Genomic DNA, 23,610 nt, shown 5'->3' with positions numbered 1-23,610 from the left:
CTCACTTGAGATTAAGGTTTTAAACTGATGACTGAACATTCTCCTGAAGGACTTTCTGGCAGTGAGCAGAATCTGTGGTTCCAGGAAATTTGGCAAGTCGTCAGTGGGGAAAGCAGCTACAGCTCACACATACACTGTTATATGAGCATTGTTTGATGGTTTGATGGTGGGAGAGAAAAAAAAAAGAAGAAATATGCAAGGGATCAAATACTTTGTCAGAGCACAATACCAAAACCTCTGAACATTGCACATTGCATCTCAACCAAACAATTACTGTGGTCATCGACAAGCATCTAGTGTATTTCAAGGTGGATTTTTGATACATATTTTAACAGAATTAGTACATCATTGATATTGGATTGTTTTCCAGCATGTTTCAAATGTAAGCCACATAATTCCAAGTTTAAGACATTTCCCAAATCTTATTGTTAATCTGTTTTCTCCAGTTTTGTGCATGTTCATAATTCTTCAGCTTCGTGTGATAATTGAAACTTGGACACAAGTTCTCGATTCCTTTTAATAATGAGTTTTTGTAAACTTTAGTAGACCAGTACTCTGTATATTTGCCTGAACTGATTTGAGTAGCTTGTTTCTGTCTCCTTCAGGCTTTCAGTGTACTTTGGGCATAACAGGGTGGGAATATTATTGTTTAATGCTAAGGTGAAGACAGAAGGCACTTCTTCTATGGAAATTGACTTTTGGAGCCAAAAATACAATTTTCTTGCTGTAAACACCACCTGTCTACTTAAATGTTAAAAAAAAACATATATAATAATATTTAAAAGCACCAAGCTGCTCAGTCACATCATCTGCCAACAGTCACATTCCATGATTAAAAAACTCTGCTGTTTTCTAGATGTAAAAAGAAACAAAATTACATTTGAAACTGAAAATAAATGTAAAAGCATTTTTTGTAGAGCGATGGAGCGTGCACACAGGTTGCTGCCCCAAACTGCTGTCGGCTGCTGGCTTTGAAGTTTTGTGTCCTATGATGAAAGTCATTCTGCTGTTCTTGAGCAAATCGTTGTGATCCATCCTCTCACTGCTCCGTGTCTGACCCTGACTTCCCTCCAGGGAGATGAATCAAAAAACAATTTCCCCCCTCTAAGGTCACGTACGTATCAGATTGCTACAGCAACAACAAACACCGCGCCGTAGTCGTCTGTCGTCACATGGCACAGCCACAGCTGCCTTCCCAGCTATAGCAACTTTTTAAAAATACTGCAGCGACAGAGCCGGGCTCGGTATGCAGGGCAGTGAGAAATAACCTCGCCAACAGCAATCCCAGCATTCACATGCTTTCCTGGGAACGGGGGACGAGGTGACGGACAGGAGTGACAGGATGTGAGAAAGAGTTTGTCGGGGAAGCGGTAATGGGGTGAGGGCGGTGAGGAGTTTTTGCACTTATAGATGTCCAGGTTCTGACCACAAAAGAGAAGCCAGGGGGCAAACAGACAGCAAGCGCTGCTCCCCACCCTGTAATCTGTGTCTGGCTAATCAGAAACACATGGCTTCCCACAATGACTACAGTGTTGTACCATGAAGTAGAATGAGCTGTGAGGGTCACATATACGGTGGTATCATTGTCGTGCATACACTGAGAAATAAGCCATAGTCATCAAAATAATCTTTTAAATCTCCCCGTAGCAAGCCTTACATAAGTAATTATATTCTTTTCTGATTTTTGTCCCATTGTAACCACAGCCTTCAGCGTGTTATTTTGGGATTTTATGTGTAACTGTGTAATCAAAGAAATACCACATATGATTTAAAAGCTTTTTTGCAGATAAAATCTGAAATGTGTGCCTTTGTATTTTGTCCCCTTTACCTCTAAAGAATCCAGTGCAACTAGTAGCCTTCAGAAGTCATCTAAATGTATTCCCTACCCTGTGTGTACTATAATCTGACAAACAGCTGTCAGAAGAGTAACAGCAGATGTTTTTTTTTTAAAGAAGACTTTAGAAAAATCAGTAATGAAGATCAAGCAATACACCTGACAGGTCAGTGATAAAGTGGTGGAGATTTTTCAGGATTTTCTTATATTTAACTCAATCTATCATCAAATTTACTGTGACCAGTTTGCATGATGTTGGCATTAAAGAAAAAAACTACATGCAGCACAATGCTGCAACTACCATGTTTCACCATACGGATGTCATTTATTTTATTTTGGGCTCATACCAGACCACCTTTTTTCCATATGCATGTGTGTTGTGTCTCCTACATGGCTTGTGGAAACTGCAAATAACTTCATCCCCGGTCTGTCTGCTGTGTTTCTCAGTCTTTACGACTGTTTACCCGTGTTGTCTAACAAACCTCTGAGGCCTGCACAGAAACGCTGCATTCATACTGAGATTAAATTACAAAAAGGTTGACTCTATCCTGAACACAATTGGTTGTACTGTATTTATTCATGTGTCTCATGGTAAAGGGAGGTAAATATAAGATAAGATAAGACACTGTTTTATTGTTTCCACAATGGGGAAATGCAGGCGTGACAGTGGCAAAAAGCACCGTAACATCATCATATGATCATGAATGTGAAAAAGAAAACAGCTAATCTAATCTAAAGTTAGTTGTAGAGTAACATGATATGACCTTATCAAAATACAATAAAAGTAAAAAACTGTGAAAAAAACACACTATACCTTGGAGATTTGTGTTAATATAACATGTAGAAAAGCATATTTCATTTTCATAGGCATGCACTACTTTGTGTTGCACTATCATATTAGAAGTTAATATACATTGAGATTTTTTGTTGAAATATGACATCATCTGGAAAAGTTCAAGGGATGTGAAAACTTTTGCATGGCAGTGTATGCGCCAAAGCTCTGCAATTGCATCTTGTCCAGGCAAGTAGGGACATGTTCTCTGGATTTTCAGAAGTAATCAAAGTACTGTTCAAATAGGAATAAGTACTAAAGCTGGCAAAGCATAGGCGACAAGTAAAAATAATTGGGGATTTTTTTTGCATGTTAAACAGTCTCAATATGTTTGAGTGACTTAGTTTTGTGTGTGGGGGGGGGGGGGGGGGGGGGGGGGGGGACTGAAAGAAAACCTTGCATCTCCATGAACAAACCCGTTACAATACAGTTTGTTGGCTACAGACTGGACTGAGTTCTGGGACAGCTGGGGTTCACTGCATAAAAACATAAGCCATCTGCTTATTTTCCCTGGTTTTGGGCAGACACATTGGGTCTTGTGATCATTTTCCATCCAATATCTCCCCTTTGGCTGCTTTGGGATGGAGTGAGCAAGAAGCAGGGAGGAAAGAAAAGAAGAAGAAAAAAAAAACTCTGGGGTGAGCATGTGGAATTATGTGAAAGCTGAAACCTCAAGCCACATTATGAAGTCTAAAGTCCCATTTTGGTGCTCAGATATTGGATGAGTGGATGGATGGATGGATGGATGGATGCAGGGAGAATAACTTGCAAAAAGGGAATGGTGGATGGAGTGAATAAGATAATAAAAAAAGCAGAATAACACAAAAAGACATGAAAAGAAGAGAGAGGGTTTAAAATGAAAGATGAGGACAAAGGCTGAGAAAACGCATTTGACTGATCTGCTTTTTATTAGCCATCCAAATCTCCTCCCTTAATGCGCTCCCTGGAATTATGCTGACAAAGGGGGAAAATCCAGGGCAATTTGAAGTTCAAGACAACTGCTTGCACACACATCCTTGCAAAAGGAAAAGGGGAATAGAAAAGACTTAGTCTGAGTAGAAAAGGCCTGAACCTTAATTATGTCTGACAGTCTGTATGATTTTGCCGTGCCTTGCAAAAATATCCAAAAGCCTTAAACCTACTCCAAGTATTACTAGGCTGCAACCTACAACTTCAATGTACTTTAATTGTCATGGTATGTGATAGAACACAAATTATTGCACAATTGTGAAGAAAAAAAATAAAATAAAAATAAATAAATAAATATATATATATATATATATATATATATATATATATATATATATATATATATATATATACATATATACACTTATCTATGCAGGGTCGCGGAGGGGCTGGTGCCTATCTCCGGCGGTCAATTGGGCAAGAGACAGTGGCACCATAATTCACAGTAAATACTTTTGTCTAATTTAATGTCAGTATAATTTCAGTTGTTCTATGAAGGTCTGAGAGGTTTGTCAGTGAATATTATTATAAAAAAAAATACATCATCACGAAGACGAAGCAAACACAGCAGACATGTAAGGGACAGAGTTGTGGAGAAATTTAACCTTGTATACTCGCTGAAATTAATTTAAAACGGATTGTTTGTATACGATTCTTAATTTAAATACAGCTCATATGCAAAAAAAAAAATATGTGTTTAGTATGCCCATTGGCAAAATTAAGAATCATTTGGAACACCAAAGTGCTAGCAATTTAATCACTAGTCTGTGTTGAATATGCATCAACAGGCATTGCTGGTACGCAACACCATGGCTGTGTGGTGGTTTGAAGCAAATTTTTGACAATCTATGGAGAGCAAGATTAGTTTATGAAGCATTCAAAAATGGAAAGTGTCTGGCAGCAAATCAAATCTTCCAGGAAACACTCTTCAACTAATTTGACAGGCCAAGAGAGGAGAGCTTTAATCAGAGAAACAGCCCAGAGACCCGTGGAGAGTGTCTCACCACTCTGAAAACACCATACCCATGGTAAAAATACAGCGGTGGCAGCATCATATGAGATGCTTTTCTACAGCAGGGAAAGAAAAACTAGTCCAACTTAATTGGAAGATGAATGCAGGTAAGACAAGAAAAACACTCCCTTATATCAGAGAAAGGGATGCATGCAAATGGATGCCCCACTTTTTCAGATTTATTATAATAATAAAAAAGCTTGGAAAGCCATTTAACATTATTCTCCCACTTCATAATTATGTGCAAGCACATGTTGGGCTATCAAATAAAATCCCAATAAAATACCTTACATACAGCAAAAGAACCTTTTTACGGAACTGTAAATTTAACTCTAGAGAAATACTCCATCCATCCATTTTCTTACTCGCTTTATCCCTCATGGGGTCACGAGGGGTGCTGGTGCCTATCTTCAGGAGTTCTAGAGAAGTACTCAATGTGAAAAAAAAATTGTTTTTCTAAATGTCCTGCATAACTAAAATAAAATAATGATGCAGCAACAAGGTTAAAAGCGATATGAAAAACCAAAGGATTCATAAATGCGTCTGCGTTAAAAAGAATATCAGCTTTCAGCCTAAAAAATGACAGTAAGCATAATGCCGATGCTTTTTCCCCACCTAAAAAAGCCTAAAAGTTTTAGCTGTTCTGACTCAGTTTGTGCACGCCACCAGCATGTCTGAGCCACCGTTGTGGAGGTCAGCTTTCAGTGAGGTTGGCTTAACTCTGGAAGGAAAAACAACCTAATTTAGCTCCCTGCCAACAGTTTCATGTCTCATTATTAGGACAGTCTTAAATCACAGTGTAGTTGCCGCTGGAAATCAATGAACACATGCAATGGTAGCGTTGCCCCCACCCCCTCCCCCCCTCAGCCTCCATCATTCTAGTTGCACGCTGGTCTTAGTTCTCAGTGGTTTTGGCTTAGGAGAGGCACAAGCTCCATTTCCAGTAAATGTCATTTCATAGTTTCTGCATTTCCACACGGCTGAGGAGCAGCGTTTATCGTGTAGGAAGGGCTACAATTAGACAATGTTTCTCGCAGACAGACTGTCGACAGGGAGAAGAAGAAGTGAAAAACTGTATTTTTAAAATCTCTTCTGGCCACATCTGATGCGAGGAAATGACAGCATCTCAGGAAACTGTGTCACAGCTTGTAACAAAGAAACGTCAAAACTGCATTAATGCTTTTCAAGACCCATTTTACCCAATGCTAGATAGTTTTTAGCCTGTCTTTGCTTTTAAACATACTTAATCACAATCCCTGGGCAGTAACGATTCTCTCTTTACCATTTCCATTGTTAAATTACTACTTTTAGTCACTTCAAAGTGTCATTTGATTCCCCGTTCTTTCTGCTTTGCATTGCAGAAAATATTTGTCTTTTTCTCCCTCACTCATAAATTTCTTTCTTCCTCTCCTTTCCTTGCTAGGACTGAAATGGCTACCAGATGTGGTTCCAATCTGTTCTTGTTGCCGTGGAAACACAGGGGACTGGAATAGGCTTTTTCTGTTGTTGTTGTTGTTTCTCAAGTCCGAGGCTTTTGGCTGACTCACGGGGGCCCGGGTTTTCAAGTCTCGCTGTTTCATGGCACACGGAGGACTCCCCCGGTCAAACCCATGTTTAGCCAGCCAGCTGAGATGTCACTGACCCCCGTTCCTACACGGCTCCGACTCTGACAGTTTTGTACAAACTTCACTTGATGATGTACTATTTCTCCTCTTTTCTCTGGCTTGAATTCACGGACTGCTATCAAAATCTTTGTCATAGAACTGTCTTACTCTAATCGTTTCAGGACCAGCAGGAACCGCTGACATAAGTGAAAACGTAGACAAATACTTCAGCAACGGAATTTATCCTAAAAGCTATAAATGTACGGCGGCATGCAAAGAATATCTCCAATCTGTGGCTTTCCCACAACATGTCAGGGATGAAAAGCTAGAGAACATGTGTCGGTGTCCTCAGCTGAGAATTTTCTCCATCTGCTCGCAGATGGAGGCAGTTGTGTCAACATTCCTCTCCATTCTGGCAGTAAATCTGACTTCAAGATGTTGTCACATGAAAAAAATTGGACTATTTGAGAGAAAAGGGGGGGGGGGGGGGGGGGGGGGGCTAGTAAAAAATCTAGCTGACAAGATTTACAAGAATTTAAAACTAAACTTGGTGTGACCGGGTAAAAAGTGGTTCTGAAAAGAATGGAAAACAGATAGCCTTCTTCAGTCCAACAGCCAGTTGACCGTCTTTGTGAAGCTGTATATATTAGGATTGTAAGCCATTAACGGCACACCAGCACTCATGTATATACTAGTGCGAGCGCCATTTGTTAAATTCTTTATTTTCATTTACATTTCTCTGTTTTCTGTCTGGTTGTCTTCCTGTATTGGGCAGAGTTCCTTTACAGAAGACGAAAAATGTAACATTTTGCCACAAAAAATACGCCGTTTTTCATTTAAAGGTACAATAAACTGCATCTGGTTGAGGAAGCAAGGAGGGAAGGCCGCAACAATCATTATGCAGTGTGGGGTGTAACAGTTAAGGAGACGCTCCCATGAGGCACGCCCAGATTAGTCCCCAACCCGGTCGTCAAAGGTTCGATTCCCAATCTCAGAACTTTTACTGCAATTCTAATCTGTCCAATCACCTCCTGTCCAATAACTGTGAATAAAGGGCACAAACGTGCATCAATATCTTTAATGAAAAAATAAAAATGACTAGAGGGAGAGAAAAAGACAATGGGGTGGAGATGCAGGGACACAGTTACAACTCGCTCCCATTTCATAGTGCAGCAAGCGAGCCCTCGGCTGCGTTGTGTCTGCTTCTTTAACCAACATCTTTTCTTTTTGTTATGTTTTTTTTCTCTGTTAAAACCAGTCCACAAACTATCACCATTATTCTTCCTGGTCGTCCATGTTTATTTACTCTGAACTCACGTTTGATCTTGAGAGGATTCGCAAGATTGCCCGTCTGAAATCTGAATGATCTTGAGCAAAATCTGTTGGTGTGGGGTGTGCTGATCTTGCAGTCTGACCGGTCTGTACGAACACACACTGTACGAACAAATACTAAGATTTATCGGTACGTGTGGTGTCTCTCAGGCTTTGAAAATCGGCCAACTATTTTTAAATCCTGCGGTGTGAACCAGCCTAAAGGTATAATAAGGATTCATTTGTGTTTAACATCACAATCTTTCCATTCCTAACCACATTCTCAACTTGAAACAGGAAATGTACGATTAAAATTGCCACAACTAATGTGACCACCCCAGATCCACACCGAATTAAGTTTGACTTTAACCTCCGCTTTTGTCCATAACAATGGCTTTGACAAGGCAGATAAATAGCCTGGAATGACAACATTATCCTGCTTAGGATGTAAAAGCAGGTGTTCCCATGTTTTTATCTGTAATAAAGTCATGCAAAGTGTTTTGGGACTGAGGAATAAAATGGATAGGATTACAAAATGAATCGTATACAGTGCTGGAAACCTTTATATGCACCCTTGGATAAGATGTGCCAAAAGCCTTAAAACACAATCTCACACCATCAACCTTTAACTGGAAAAACCATCTATTCTGTGGGAAACACACACACCATTGTAAGTAATAATTTTGAACAAAAACAGTCATCTAGTGGTCACCATGTGTCAAAAATTATTATATGCTAAATGCCATCTGGTTAGTAGTCATTCTTGAAAACAACAACAAAAGAATCCTGTTTCAACCATCGCAAACATATGAAGTTTTGCTAAACTCCACAGAGACCAACTAGAGGCCTGCGCGTTTGTCAGAAGGCACCAAGATTGAGGTTTTTGGCAAGAAATACTCCAGATGTGTTTGAAATAAAACAGAGGAGAAATATTTGGAAAGTATGGTGGAGGATCTTTGATATACTTGAGGTCTCCTCTAGGACCTTGGAAACCATCTGACTGAATTATTTCTAAATACCACGACATTTCCGAGATTAGGAAAATGAAAATGTACACAATTTGTTTTTCAAACTGGTCAGTTTGGTCTCTTGCTCGTCCTTAATTAATGCATAATAAACACTGTTGAATTAGTTATAGCGTGTTCACACATTATTCAATAACATATATAAACTATTTATTATCCATCTATAGGCGAGCCTTATTGTAAAGTGGTACCCCAATTTGTTTCAAGTCTTTTCCACGTATTAACAAGCAGAGCCAATAAATGTGCGCGACTGCTGTATGCAGATTTGTTTGCGGTGCACTGTGCCATATTAATAGAACTAGTCCAACTGTCCTCAAATATCAACCATCGGTTCAGCTTTTGCTCTATCCCCTCCAATACAAATCCCTTTCGCAGTGCATAATCAACTTCTTGGCACAAAGATTCCACTGTTTTAAAACCCATGAAAGGAGCTCTTGTCCCCCTTCCTGGAGGGGCCAGTCAACCATCTCCTGATTCCTTCAGGCTCTTTGAAGAGCAGCACTGACTGAAAGCCTGAGGGCCTCTACAGTGTTCCTGAGATTCAGCCATCCAAGCTCCAGAGAAGCGGGACAGGGTCATATAGCAGTCACCATGCTAATTGATCAATTTCAGCTGCTGCGAGTACTGTGTTGTTCTACATGTGCATTGATATATATATATATATATATATATATATATATATATATATATATATATATATATATATATATATATATATATATAATCAAATATGCGACACAAAATGAAAACATTGTCTCTGTAAAATGAAATTAAACTAAAGTCAAAGGACGACTGTTTTCAATTATGCTTTCACTTTGGCTACATGTATTGCTTTTTTTATTCAAAAGAACTAAATGAACACACAGAGTTTAACAGCCATACATAAAGGCAATCAAAGTTGCAGTAAGACAAAAAACAAAAACAAAATATACCTTACAGCTGGTGACGGTTTTGCAGTTTGTTAGGCCCTTCTTTACAAAAATGCACCGTAAGGCAATCAAAACAGGCAAGGGCCAGTCAGGCGGAAAAAAAAAAAAGAATAGCAACTTAGTAATTACACAGTATTATGGTTTTAAGCATATGCACTTATTACAACAGTGGTATTACGGCAGTGTTGTACAATCCTCTTTTTGTATAAGATTTGCTTATGGGAGGCTGAAACAACAAATGGAGGGAGCAGGAAGGTTACAGATTTCCTCTGCAGCTATAATGCCATATAATTACACTCTGCGTCATGCAGTTAAGTGTTACACAAACAATAACATCAACAGAGAACAATTACAAAGCCAATGTAAACTTTACAGAAGGAAAGTACTCTTACTGCAGATTTGGTTGAGAGCCAAAAATAAGCAACACAGCAAAACAACAAAAAAAGCCAATACGATATGAAAGCCAGTTCATTGGCACCAGAGAAAACAGAGGAACCCACAAGGTCATATAAGCACAGCTTACAAAGATAATAAAAAAGTACACAACGTATACAAGTAAAATGTTGAAAAATAAAATAAAGAAATGACCTGTACCTTGATGAAAACAATATAAACAGTTTGTTAAATGTGATATTCTTAATATAAAAAAAACGTGCCACAGGCAGATTATCGTCACTTCCTACTTCATGAATTGTTATAGTTCAAGTTGTAAAAGCTGCTTTCAGATTAGCTTTTTTTTCCCTACCGAACAAAATAAAAGGAGCAATAAGTGAAATTTTTACATATAATTTTTTTACACAGAAAGAACTAAACAATAGTGACGTGAAGAACTAAAAGGTAATATTTCAGATGGACTATGGTATGATGCACATCGCATCTTTCTCTGTTGTTCTCCAGTCTCTTGTTTACATAGCCACGCTGGCTGCGCGTGTACGTGCACGCGTATGCATGTACGTGCATGTGCATGCATGTATATGCATGTGAACAGCTGCCACTCAGGGCTTAGCCCCTCCGTGCCCTAAAATACCACCATCAGAGCAGTGCAGTGTTGGAGCAACATGGCAGAGAACACCCCCAGCAGATCAAAATGTTCTCTTGCTAACAGCATTATCAAGTTATGAGTTACTTTCTTCTTCACTAGAAATGTACCTCTGAAAAGGGTTTTGCTGTTTTGCGGTGAATTTATGCTTTGCAAAGGGAAAGGAAGGGCCAGGTGGCAGCTGGAGTGGGGATAAAGAGAGGCGCAGCTTGTCACGCACTGCCTGGTGGTGAAATGTCACTTATTGCTCCTTTTATTAGTCTATTATTGGTGTTCTACAGCTATACCTTCACGGACATGGATGTACTCATTTTGGGATCCGCACTTCGAGTAAACACTGACAAAATCATCCGGCAAACGTAGATTTGGTTTTACACGCAAAATAAAGTACCATTTAATTTTTGGTTGTATCCAAAAGCAAGAACAGTTAAGCATCCTCATAAATTTAGCATTCATTTGCTGGTATTAAATCATCTTTGGGGAACAAACAGGTAGGCTATTTTTGTCATACATTATCTTGTTGACATCTGTGTAAAAGGAGAATTTGACATTAACCTAATTTCTTTAAGGAGAAAGAAGACAAGTGACAGGACAAGGACATTGCATAGTTTGGAGTATTATCCTTTAGCTTACTGGTTCACCTGACTGGAAAACATCCAGCGGGAGGACATTCTCCTGTTTGGTCTTGGCAAAAGCAAAAAAGGTAGACATGTGAATCAACAAAAGAGATCTGACAGAGTTGGCCAATTGATGAGATTTAAAATAGATTAAACATTAAAGCTTAAAAAAAGCTTAAACCACCTTAATTTATTAATGAGGTATTAGTTTGTGAACCTTAAGATAACCTGTGTACTAATCATTGTCAGAGTGATGGATATTACAGATTGAAGTCATTTAAAATCTTAAATATTAGACCTAAAGTCGACAGTCATCTGCAAAGTAAAACTTTAAGGCTGGGATACTCTTGAAAAGCTTTGGTATCAAGCTGTACTATTGCATGTTGCTTCGAAGCAAGTTAGAAAAGAACACAGAAAATGTTAGCTTCTAGTCATCAGAGCACCATTTACTCACTCTCAGCATCTGAACATTACGTTCTAATAGCTATTTTCCTGGCCACTGTTGTTAAAGCAATGAAATCAGTTTTCCATGTGTCCACGTTTTTCTCTGTAAATATATATGTAATGGGCTATTGACAGGAAATTCACATCACATGCTGGTAACAACCTTAGTATTAATGAACTAATAAGTTTGCCAACAAATGCATATATGAATAATGCTGTGTGTCAAAAAAAAACATGAACCAAAAGAGCAAAGAACATGTACAAAGGCACAGGAAACCAAGACATTAGCAGAAATCTGAAAGTAATGAGAAATCAATCAGTGCCAATTAATATTGGCTAGCATAGTTCTAATTTATGGCCTAACTTGTAAAAGGTTTGTCATTACCAAGGCATCATTGAAGAAGCATGGGATAGGGAGTATGAAGCTCTCTCAAGATGGCATTAGTTACAGACGTAATTCTAAATTTTTAAATGTTTGAATAAGAACCATGGAGGCCATCATCCAAAAGTGAAAAGCATAATATTTCACCATGAACCAGCCAAATGGGTGTTTACCGGAAGATCTCAGATAGAGGAGTCAAACAAAAACAAATTTCTCAAAGAGATTAGTCGCACAAAGCTTCAGAAGGACCTGAAATCTCACTTTACAAGACATCACTGCCAAAGTAGTGAAGCTCGTTTAAATTTTCCTCCAGAACATTTTGGGAAAGTATAGTCAGATGAGACTGAAATAATTTTATTGTCATTACACAAGTCTTGAGCCGTAACGGCATTGCATATCATCCCCAAAACAACATACAAACAATGAGCGCTAATATAGCCCGACACCACGACGGTATCAGTTTGGAGGTGATAGCATCATGGTGTTGGACTATACTGCAGCAACAGATCTGGTAAAATCCATATAATCAAAGGAAAGGAGAATGAAAATAACTAAACCAGCACGATGCTGATAAGAATCTAAAGATGAAAGAAGGGTGGATTTTTCACCTAGACAATGATCTCAAAGACGCGGTCAAGGAACCTATCAATTTGTTCCAGAAAACTAAAGTAAAGCTGCTTAAATGGCACACTCAATCATTTCACATGAGTCTATTCAAAAATATCTTCAAAAACATCCCACACAGCCTTCAGGAATTTAAAACGATTTGTGTGAAAGAATGGGTCAGACTCAAACTTGAGCAACGCATACAGGAGACATCTTGAAAGAGTTTGAATACTATTCACTAAACACTCTTAGCAGCACTTATTGTACTTTATTACACTTGATGCATGGACTGATTTGTTTGATTTTTTTATATGTCTGGATTATTCAGGTTGTTACTGACACCTGGTGTGAATTCCATGCCAAAACCCTCATTTGAAATGAACATAAAAAAAAACAAAAATGCTGATGAAATCAATTCTTATTTTCCATGCAGTACATAAATATAATGGTGGGCTCACTGCCCAGCAGCTGAGATGAATAAACTTTTAGCTAATGTCTCCGTTCACAAAGTTGTGTTCAGCTCTAGACTAGGTTGGGTTGCGACTTGAAGGCGTACAGAAACAAAATTTAACAATGGTTTCAAGGTTATTGTGAAAGACTTCCTAGACTGATTCAATTGTGCTTTTTTCTCTCAGCAAGGTTGTTACTTCTGAATGGTCCTGGAGGCACTGCCCTCATGCTGTTGTGATTTAAAACAAAAAAAAAAGCTAAGATGGTTCTAGCAGTCATCAAACAGTTCTGTCTCATAGAAAACGATCGGCAAATGTTCAGAATTTCTTCAGACACTTACTTCACTACCTGCGGCGGCATAATGGCCGTTTTCTGCTGGGGTGTTTTACTTTCAGGCGTCTCAAGGGTGCTGCCCTGGCCTTTCTTCCTAGGGGGCTTTTTTATGGGAGTCTTCTTCGGTGTCGGGTCCAGCAGGTTCCCCGTCCTGGAGCCGTTCAAGTCCTGCTTCTCCGGGCTCTTGGCTTCGGGGGTCCCTAAGCTGTTGGTGATAGGCGCCACCATTTTCTGGAGGTTGCTGGTGGTGGGCAGCACCGGCTTGGTGGAGCCTTGCTGGCTAAGTCCACTGGAGTTGGTCCTCTTGGCTTTCTGTGGAGGCGTGGGCTTCTCCTGGTTATTTTTAGGCAGGGAGAAACCGTTGGTCTTGGTCAGTCCAGTCCCCTCATTCCTGTTGATGCTCTGAGTTTTCTCCTTGAGCTGTGCAGCAAGCAAGGTAGCTGCTTCAGAATTCATATGCGGGTGGATGAGCTTCGGGCTCTTAGGTGGCTCCTTAGGGCTCTGCTTTGGATTTTCTACGCTCTTCTTCTCAGGTGCGGAGCTGCGGAAGCTGCTTATCATCTTAAGGGCATTTTGCACAACCCCATTGATGTGCTCCATGTGACTTGGACTGCTGTGCTCATCGCCAGACTTTTTACCCTGTAGCAGTTTGTGTTTGCTAGGTGATCCGTTTGCATCGGTATCATTTCCGTCCTGTTTCTTCTGTTGTCCTTGACTCTTTTCTTTAATATTATGACGCTCTTCATTCTTTGACGAACCGTCGCTGGAGCTCCTCTTTTTCTCCTTTGAAACGGCGAGTGCCCTATTTCCGCCTTGCTGCTCGGGTTGTTGCGACCCTGTTGCATTTCCATGTATCCATGAGACTTTAGGTTTAGTAGAGGGATCCGGTGGACGTGGCTTTGGCTTGCCAGGTGACGGGGGAGGTTTCCCGTTGCCCTTGGCTTCTGGGGCAGGGGTGCCATCACCATCCTTGCCATTACAATCCTCCTCCTTAGACTGCTTGGGTAAGCGGGCGATGCAGGCATACTGAACGGCGGACTCAGACTCGCTATTTGACATCTCACTGTCGGAGCACTTGAGCAGCGAATGCTCGCTGCTTTCTGGTTTGGTGACGCTCGTGTCCTTCAGACAGGTGTACTCCCCCGCGTCCTCCTTGTAAGGGTCGTCCTCTGGGATTTCTGCCACGGGGCTGGGGCTCTGCTTCCCTTTGCTGTCACTCGTGGATTCTGTTGATTGTTGGCAGAGGAACAGCAAAGCATACTGTGAGTTCAATTTACTTTCAGACTATGTGAATGCAACTTCCGGTGGTCAGGTATGGGTATGGGATCATGGCAATAAAGCAGGCTAAACAATAGAATAAACAGAGTCCGTGGCTCAAAAAGTAAATACGTGTATTATCTTTTGGGGGATGTAAGAAGGTCGCCTGGCATGAGATCAGGCAATATCAAAACCTCATTATATTTCGTTCTCATATCTGTCTTGCTCAGCGCTTTAGAATTGATAGCAAGGCAGCATCTGGGTAATTAAATCTAAACAACTGTTATGAGCCTTAGATAGGTGTGTGTTACAAGGATGACAAACTCAACAAGACTTAAGTAGACCCTAAGTAATTCTTAAGTTGCTATTAGGAACTGCAGAATGACTACTTCAGAAACTGCATTATATATATGTCATACATAATCTTGGGAAATAACTATGTAACTAAACCTTAGTTACTTTGCATAATTTTGAAATTATAAATATATCACAGCTCTATATTCAGGCCACTTTGATCCAGTGTCTATGTTCTTGCCCTTGCTTAAATTAAGAATCGCAAAAAAATATTTTAAGTACATTTAAATAGAACTGTGTAAGAAAATATTGCCACACATCATGACAAAAAGTGGTAAAAAGAGTAAATTTAACATGTGATTTATGAGCTATATCACTGTTTTTAAGAAATTAGGACTGAATTTATTCATGTCCAGTTCTGAATTTAAAATATTTGACTTGCAATACGATCTGCACTGGATTATTCCACAATTAAAATTGTCTCTTTAAAAATATATTTTGATTTGTAGTAAACTTTTATTCCATAGGGAAGACAGTGCAGCGACCAACTGCGTAGAGCGCCCACTGCATTGCTTCACTGTCAGGTCTTCAGGAAGGAGCTCAGAAAAATCAGCATTTCAGTGAAAAGCCCACAGATTTTAAATGGATACACATTAGAAAAAGACTATGGGATCAGAAAACAAGCTTCTATGAGATCGAAGCTTGGTACTATTTGTAGCGGTGATGTGTGTTGTAGCGCTAACAATCCCAAAAAGCATTTTTAATGCTTGGTGGACGTCAGGATCATCTTATATGCAGAAAAAGAACATTAAACCTGCAATATGTAGACAAGTCAAACATGAACCTAGATATTCTACACAGTTCAACTTTTCTTATAAACAAAGTTTTTGCTTTTTGAAAACTTTACTCTATTTGTAAAAACCAAAAGGTTGTATTTTTTGGGTTTTCAACAAAATATGTTGTTCTCTCCTTGTGAACCCAACAGGTCTTGTCTTGTGAGCTGAAGGGATCATTACGCCCATATTATTTATGTGTCTTCACATATTGCTCCCTCTCTTCTTGTGGACCTTTTAAAGCTCTAAAAGCACAGTAACACATCTTATGTAAACGCTATCTTTACCACTGATTTTTAATATGTTGAATTGGATGGATGTGTTGACTGATGGTAGTTTTAATTTATGGTTTTGAATTTTGGATGGATAAAACAAATCTATTACACTGACAATATCAGTAAAAAAAAAAGGGGGAAAGTCTCTGCGAATAAAGACTGAGTTTCAGTTTCATACTTCCAATATAGAAACTGACGGAACTGGTGTTTTTCCACAGAATTTCAACACATTTGAAGGATACGTGTCATACGCTGACTAGACCGTTCCATTTCCTGTGTATACTCGACTTGTTCTCAAGAGAAAACCTGGATCTAGATGGTCTATGATTAGAAGCGAACTTTCTTCATGATGAGAATTACAGAAGTGCGTGAGTCACTCCACGGTCACACAGGGGAGCTGGGCCTCTTTAGCAACGTCTTCATCGCTGTGTTTGCGCGCGCTTACATCTCCAATCCCAACAGTAAATGTAACAGGGTGATTGCAGATAACCAACTGTTTATTTGCTCATGTGATGACCAACCTTCATGTGGAACACAGTAAACGGGCCCTTCGTCCCCGCTCTCAAAGGAAGAGAAGGACTCCTGGGACGACCACGAGGAGGGGGAGGGCTGCTCGGCCACAGAGGGGGGCTCGATGAAGCTGCAGTTGAAGGTGTTCTCTGGGTCATGATGTGCAACTGAGAAGAGAAAACAAATGCAGATGCCAAAAGGTCCTTCCAGGAGATTTGTTCTCTGTTACAAGAGCAGCAGGCATCTGTTGTCACTCATTGTCACAGCAGCAACATCAAAGTAGGTTTTATTGGACTCTGTGGACATAGGGACGTCATGAGTTTTAACTTTCTGTTTTTAAGAGCAACTGTATTAAACTGGTAGCCAACCACATTTTACTGTCAAAGATGAACCAAAAGATTTAGAAATTCAGGTTCGTTCAGAGTTGTTTGGGCAGACAAAGACTACTTTGTCATTGGATAAGTATAGATTTAAGTAAGGACCCATGTAGGGTTTCTTAAAGCTCACACCCCTTTTATTCAACCTCTAAAATGCCTCAAAAATATTTACCCACCTCGGATGTTTCAATTTTAAATTTCTTTTATAAACAATATCAGAATTTGGTGTTTGGTGACAAGATTAAAAAAACAACTTAAAATTAAATATAAAACTAATACAAATAATTATTACAATACAACAGAAAAAGTTAATGATTGCACTGCACTTTATCGCATCAAGGTCAAACATTATTTTTAGCAGATCTTTTTGAACATCTAATGAATTAATTTTGTTTGAAATTTGCATTTCTTTAAATGGTATGCCAAAAGTTCTTCTATCATTTTTACCTCTTGTTCTTGAAGTAGTCTTTACCTGTGGTCCTTAATTTTTTTCTGTAAAGCACATTGAATTACCTTGTACAAAACAACAAAGTTTGGTTTATCTTCCATTCATCAGTCCATTTTCTATGCCTGCTTATCCGTGTGGGGTTGCTGGTGCCCATCTCCAGCAGTCACTGGGCAAGAGGCAGAGCAACACAGGACAGACAACCCAGCACATATAAACTCACACCTAAAGGCAATTTGGAGAGACCAATTAATTCACGTTTTTGGACTATGGAGTACCCGGAAAGAACCGAAGGCATGCACAGGGAGAACATGAGAACTCCACACAGAAAGACAAGGATTTAAACCCAGGACCTTCCTACTGCAAGGCATCAGTGCTACCAACTACATCAGCCCTGCTTTGGCATATATCTTGCCTAAGGTAATCAAAAACCTACTTTCATTGTCTGTAAATCTGTTCAAACTGTAACAACTGATGTTACTGCTGGTACTGATATGCATGTAGTTCTGTTCAAGAGTTGAATTTCAAGTTTTAATCATTCAGTTTAAAACTATTCTGGTCTTTAGTGAAGAGCAGTCTCACTCTAGGTCAAATCGTGCCTCCCAGCCCCCATCAGGCACCGCACTGACCCCTCATTCTCAGGACAGCTGTGGTTTCTAAGGAATACTTCAAGTCAGTCTTCCCATCTGGTGTGAACAGTTCAGTACAGACCGAAGCTGCATTCCCCGTTAACGTGGTAAGAGCACATCAAATGCTCCTGTTCAAATACCCAATGATACATGGGACCGTCTGTTTGCTTATGCTTCAGATAAAACTGAGTGCAGTTATGATAATTTACTTATGCGAGTAACTAAAGTTCACAATACTTGTAATATATCATCGTCTTTCCTCCTTATTGCATGACGTGTTTGCTGAATCTTTGCCAGGAAAGATTATCCAACAATATTAAGATTGATTTAATTAATCTTAAAGTGAGGATCAAATTATGGCTGGAAGAACATCTCATTAAATCTTTTGGTACAGAGGCAAGACACTGTTTAAAATAAGTTATGCAGTGCTGTTGCCACAGTATGGGATTTCCAAGTGCCTTTCATTGTTAAACTGCTACCAATAGGATAATTTAATTGCGTTAACAGTAAAAATAATAATAAAAAGAAACATAAATCTGAAGGTTTTGAGATACATTTGCTTATCCAACTGCTAATATTTTCCCTGTTTCTCTAGACTGTGTTACCAAAACTTGTTTCAAACCTCAGATTTGAATCTCCGATGTATATCTTTGTTGAATTATTTCAAAACTCATCCAAAAATCAGAATCAGCTTTAATCCCCAATTTAATTTATACGACAAGGAATTTTATTTTGGTTCCACACACAAATACACAAAGAAAGAAAATAGAATTTTCTTATAAATATGTAGGCGTATCTTTTTCTACCAAAAAGGAAGACATGGTTGGATTGATGTACAATCATAAGCACAATCTTGGTATCATTCTGGGCACTCTGTTAAGTATTAATCAGATATACAGCATGGGGGAAGAGACTCTTAGGTGGCTGATTTTGGTAAATAGTGTCTGTAGCGCCGACCTGAAGGCAAACGTCTAAGTGGGTTATGTGCAGGATGTCTGCCGAGATGCTAGCTGCCCTTTTCCCGACTCTAGACCTATACAAGTCCCGGATGAATGGAAGGTCAGCCCTAATAGTCTTCTTTGCAGACTTTATTGTTTCTTTGTCTTTTGGACCTCTCTGGTGTTGTAGATGAGCCAATTCACAAAGTGATGGATGTGCACAAAACGTACTAAATAATGGCATTGTAGAAGATGACCAGCAGCCCCTAACGAATATAGGTGAAAATATTTACATAGACCTGGAGTACACAGTCTGCTCATTATTGGTACACCTGCTGAAGATGTATAAATATCCTTTTTTTTTTTTTTTATAAAAATTTGATCTGTCCAAGTAGGGTTCTGCGGAGACCACCTTCTCAATCTTTGTCGAAATTCCGAAGTGAGGAAATGGCTAAATGAAAAATAAAATACTCGCCCTTACCAGCAGACAGAGCAATCATTTAAAAGTTTAAAACAAAGTTTAGTAACAAGTTGTTGTAGACTCTGGAAGAATTATGAACCAGGCATATAATAAGAGTTTTTAAACTTTATCGCTGACATTGCTGCTCGAACAACACAGCAGAAAACCAACAACAACACATAGAGAGTGTTCTGTTTCCATCCCGAGTTCGGCAACAGGGAAACAGGCAGAGGGACACTCACTGAGGAATGTAGAGTAGCTAACCTATGCAAAGACCTCAGCCATGCCAATCAGCAAGCGAACACACGCGTCAGTAGATGTGGTCAGCGCCGGGGAACAACTGCCGCGGAAAGCCGCTGTCTCGAGGCTTTAGGTTTAGTCGGGGAAACGTCGCAGTGCAGACTGGACGCCACAGCGATCCCACCCTGCGTGAAGGCCTATACACAACAGCACATTATTGACCTATCACAGCTGCACGGCGCTAACCCCGCAGCTGCTCTGTGGGACTGAGGTTGTCAGGGAACAAGGGGGGGGGGGGGGGACAAAAATAGGGGGAAAAAAAAATACTTCAAAACCTGACACCGTTTTGCAAATTATGAGGATGATTAAAAGATGGCAGCCTTTACAGGAACAAATATGTCTGAGCCCGATATTTAGTTTCAAGTTAAAAAGACGACGGCTTAATGAGGCCGAGCGTATGTTTACAAAGAAATGCCTGGACCAGGCCGTTGTAAACTGTGGGGCTTTACAGGGTGAAAACATTGGTTTCCCTCCACTTTATTACACAGCTGACGATTGAACTCCGACTGTTTGGGCAAAAACATACGCAAGTGTTTTTTTTTTTTTTTTCCTGAACAAAGGAGGATGAAACGACAGATGGTGCAGCTCTTTGCAGCGATTTACTAGAAACAATTTGGGTACAGGGGATGCAAGGAATGCCGGACAGACACGAACGCGCAGGGTGTGGAGTAAATATGCTCGGAGTGGAATGCTAACCTTCGAGCAAACAACCTCGGTTTGTCAAACAGATGGCAAACTGTTCGCCTATTTCCCTAAAGCTTGCTGTGCACGGAGTAAATCTTGTGTTCTGCTTCCTATTGCTTGACATCCTTATTCCTTCTTCAGTTTTACCTTGGCACATTTATTGACACTGACCCCGGTGTGGATAAATCACAGCTCTGACACACACTAAAGTAAATTTGACCACTTCCTGTTTCCAGCCCCACTGGGCCCCTTCTGGAATGCATGTGTTCAGGACTGTCTAGCTCCTGACAAGAGTTTCTAAATGTTGCCAGATCACACTTATGTGGGCAGCTTGACAGAAAGCAGAGGAGAGCGAAACATGGAACAGAACATACCAAGAAGAAGTACCACTCATTGTAATTTCAAAATTCACAATGAGTGGTACTTTATATAGGTTCTTTTTTTTATTTATCACTGGTTAATTAGAGTATGAAGCGGAAATTTATTTTGCAATGGGTTTCTCTTGACATATGAGTACATGGTATATATACTGGACACAGGCACCACTGCAACGTAATTCACTCAAGTGGTATTCAAATGACTTAATAATGACATATGCTATAAAGAACCCTTGTATGTTCTGAGAAATATTTACTCAGCAGGGCATGCTACATGCTTACAGTGGCTCCAACTGAAGGCAGCCCGACACACCTTCTGAATAACTCAGCTAATAATTACTTTACTGCTTGGATGTCCTCATAACTGATTATTTTATCAACAGATGGTCTGATAATGTATGAAAAATTTGAGACAGTAACATCACACCAATAGAAACTTCGGTGTGTTGCCTCATTTAGCTAATCACCGAGACACAGTCACTTGTATTGAAATATTCCAATAATAGTAAGACTTGTATAAACCATATTTAGAAGGTAGCAAACAGACATTTCTAGTTAACCTTGTCTAAACCCCTCTCTATACCTAATGGAATACTTTTTTTGGAAGTTGCAACAGGTTACTAGATCGATTAGTCTTCTCGTATTATTATACCGTACTGACTTTGAACAAATCCAGTCTGAATAATATAAGGTGTTATCTTTTCAAACCTCGTAGCCAACGCGATTTTATGACCTGCATTCATTTGTGATATTGGACAGGAGCTAGATGGAAGGTCGGCATCTTTATCTAGCTGGAGGATAAGCTTCAATTCATGTTTGGAGAGAGTATCGAGGTTTCCTGCATTTCTGTGACCATGCGTTGGAAGGTGGGGGTCAACGGTGACCCGAATCATTTTTGCAGAATTCTGCAGGGAAGCCATTGGGTCCTGGAGCTTTGTCTTTGGAAACACTTTAACTGCTTCATGGAGTTCACTTAATCCTAAAGGTTACTCCAGAACCTTCTACTGTTCCTTATTTAATTTGGGAAGATCGACTTCATTTAAAATGTATTTTGTAAGAAACAGACGTTTCTATAAATTGTACTTGGGTGGTAGATTGTTACCAAGTGTATTCGTTTTAGATTTATTCGCACGAAGTGTGACCAGTCTTGTTATTATAATCAAAGCTCTGCAAGTTTTCCAAACTGTCCATTTAAAATTCTCTAGTATTCTATTAATTTCTCATCTTCACAGACAGTATTTCAGTGAAGGCAAGGCAAGGCAGATTTATTTGTATAGCACATTTCAGTACAAAGACAATGCAAAGTGCTTTACATGATTAAATTATAGGAAAATAAAACAGAATAAAACGCAAGTTGAAATAAAATGTAGAAACAAGATAAGACATGGGAGAATAGAAACTAAAAGCAAACATTAAAAACAGTTGGACTACAAAGTTGAACTAATGATGTTTCAGTAATACAGTTCAATTGGAACAGTCGAAGGCAATCCTAAACAAATGTGTTTTTAATCTTGATTTAAAGGAACTTAGGCTTTCTGCACTTTTACAGTTTTCTGGAAGTTTGTTCCAGATAAGTGGAGCATAGGAACTAAATGTTGCTTTTCCGTGTTTGGTTCTGGTTCTGGTTCTAGGTATGCGGAACAGACTGGAGCCAGAAGACCTTAGTGGTCTGGATGGTTGATACACTGATAACAAGTCTGTGATGTATTTAGGTGCTAAGCCATTCAGGGATTTATAGACTAACAGAAGTATTTTAAAGTCTATTCTCTGAGATACCGGGAGCCAGTGTAAGGACTTTAGAACTGGGGTTATGTGCTCTACTTTCTTAGTCTTAGTGAGGACATGGCCTTAAAATATTTCTCTGTGTCCTTGTAGACAAGCCACTTGGACACAAACAGCAAATCTTTCCTTATTACGTTTACTACATGTTGTGATTTTTGTCCTTTTCAAGATCTGAACTGTATTTTTTTGCTGTGTCCTCGGTGCAACCCTCTGACTGGGTGTATTATGGTTCCTTTGGAAGAAAAAGTCAAAGCGGTCACAACAAATCCTGGCTGCATGTGGATGTCTGCATGTCTTAGATGACACAATTTACGTCATGCATGCTTTGTAATCAAGTGTACAGTAGCCAAGATGTATTATTTTAGCAGCAAAACAAATAATTGTTGCTTTTATTTTTTTTTTATATTATTTATCTAAAATTATTTTATTCCTAATACTGTTATAACTCGATGACATGAAACCGTACTCAACTTTATCATAACGTGTGAATCACATACCAGCTCATGCCTCATTCAAAATGTATTTTTTTCCATCCATCCATTTTCCAACACACTTATCCCTATTGAGGTTGTGAGATTTTTTAAGATGATAGAAAAAAAATTTAGGTCAGATTATGATGAGATCTACAAATCGGAAAATTGAAATAGCTTTAAATAAGAAATGTATTCTTTCTTTCTTCTGCTAAATGAGGACAAATGTATGTAATTGAAGTTACGGGCTGATTGAGGAGATCAGATATCTCAAAGCTTGTTAAATAACCATAATTACACAATCTCTAACTTTGTTTAACAAATCATAACATTTGCCACAAAGGGGGCTCAAGTGCTATTTGCTATGTAACAAAAATAAGAGTTTACTGCCTTGAAAAAAAAACAACATGCCAAAACGTATCATTTTTGAAAAAAGATATTTAGGACATCTGCCATGCAAGATAGTTTTGTTTAAAGTCCGTATTGAAAGCAGGCTTTGAATTCTGAATTTGGTAAAGAGACAAACCACAAACATGACAAACTGTTGGGGGACCGATGGGGAAAGAGGAGGGGGGGGGGGGTTAAAAGATCA

At 39.3% G+C, this 23,610-nt stretch overlaps 1 protein-coding gene across 1 annotated transcript in view; it reads right to left on the bottom strand.

Annotated features, from left to right (window-relative positions):
• Positions 1 to 9,382: 9,382 nt before the first annotated feature.
• The window catches only part of scarf2 (scavenger receptor class F, member 2), a 28,322-nt gene continuing 14,094 nt past the window's right edge, over positions 9,383 to 23,610 (bottom strand). The window contains exons 10-11 of the mRNA XM_012869857.3: positions 16,568 to 16,723; positions 9,383 to 14,613 (exon numbers count right to left, since the gene is read on the bottom strand). Coding sequence (XP_012725311.2) covers positions 13,391 to 14,613; positions 16,568 to 16,723 — 1,379 coding nt within the window. The 3' untranslated portion in view covers positions 9,383 to 13,390. The remainder of the gene's footprint in view (positions 14,614 to 16,567; positions 16,724 to 23,610) is intronic.

This window comes from Fundulus heteroclitus, chromosome 12 (assembly GCF_011125445.2).
Source record: "Fundulus heteroclitus isolate FHET01 chromosome 12, MU-UCD_Fhet_4.1, whole genome shotgun sequence".
In the NCBI taxonomy this organism is placed as follows: Eukaryota; Metazoa; Chordata; class Actinopteri; order Cyprinodontiformes; family Fundulidae; genus Fundulus; species Fundulus heteroclitus.
This window is presented reverse-complemented; position numbering and strand designations above follow the sequence as displayed.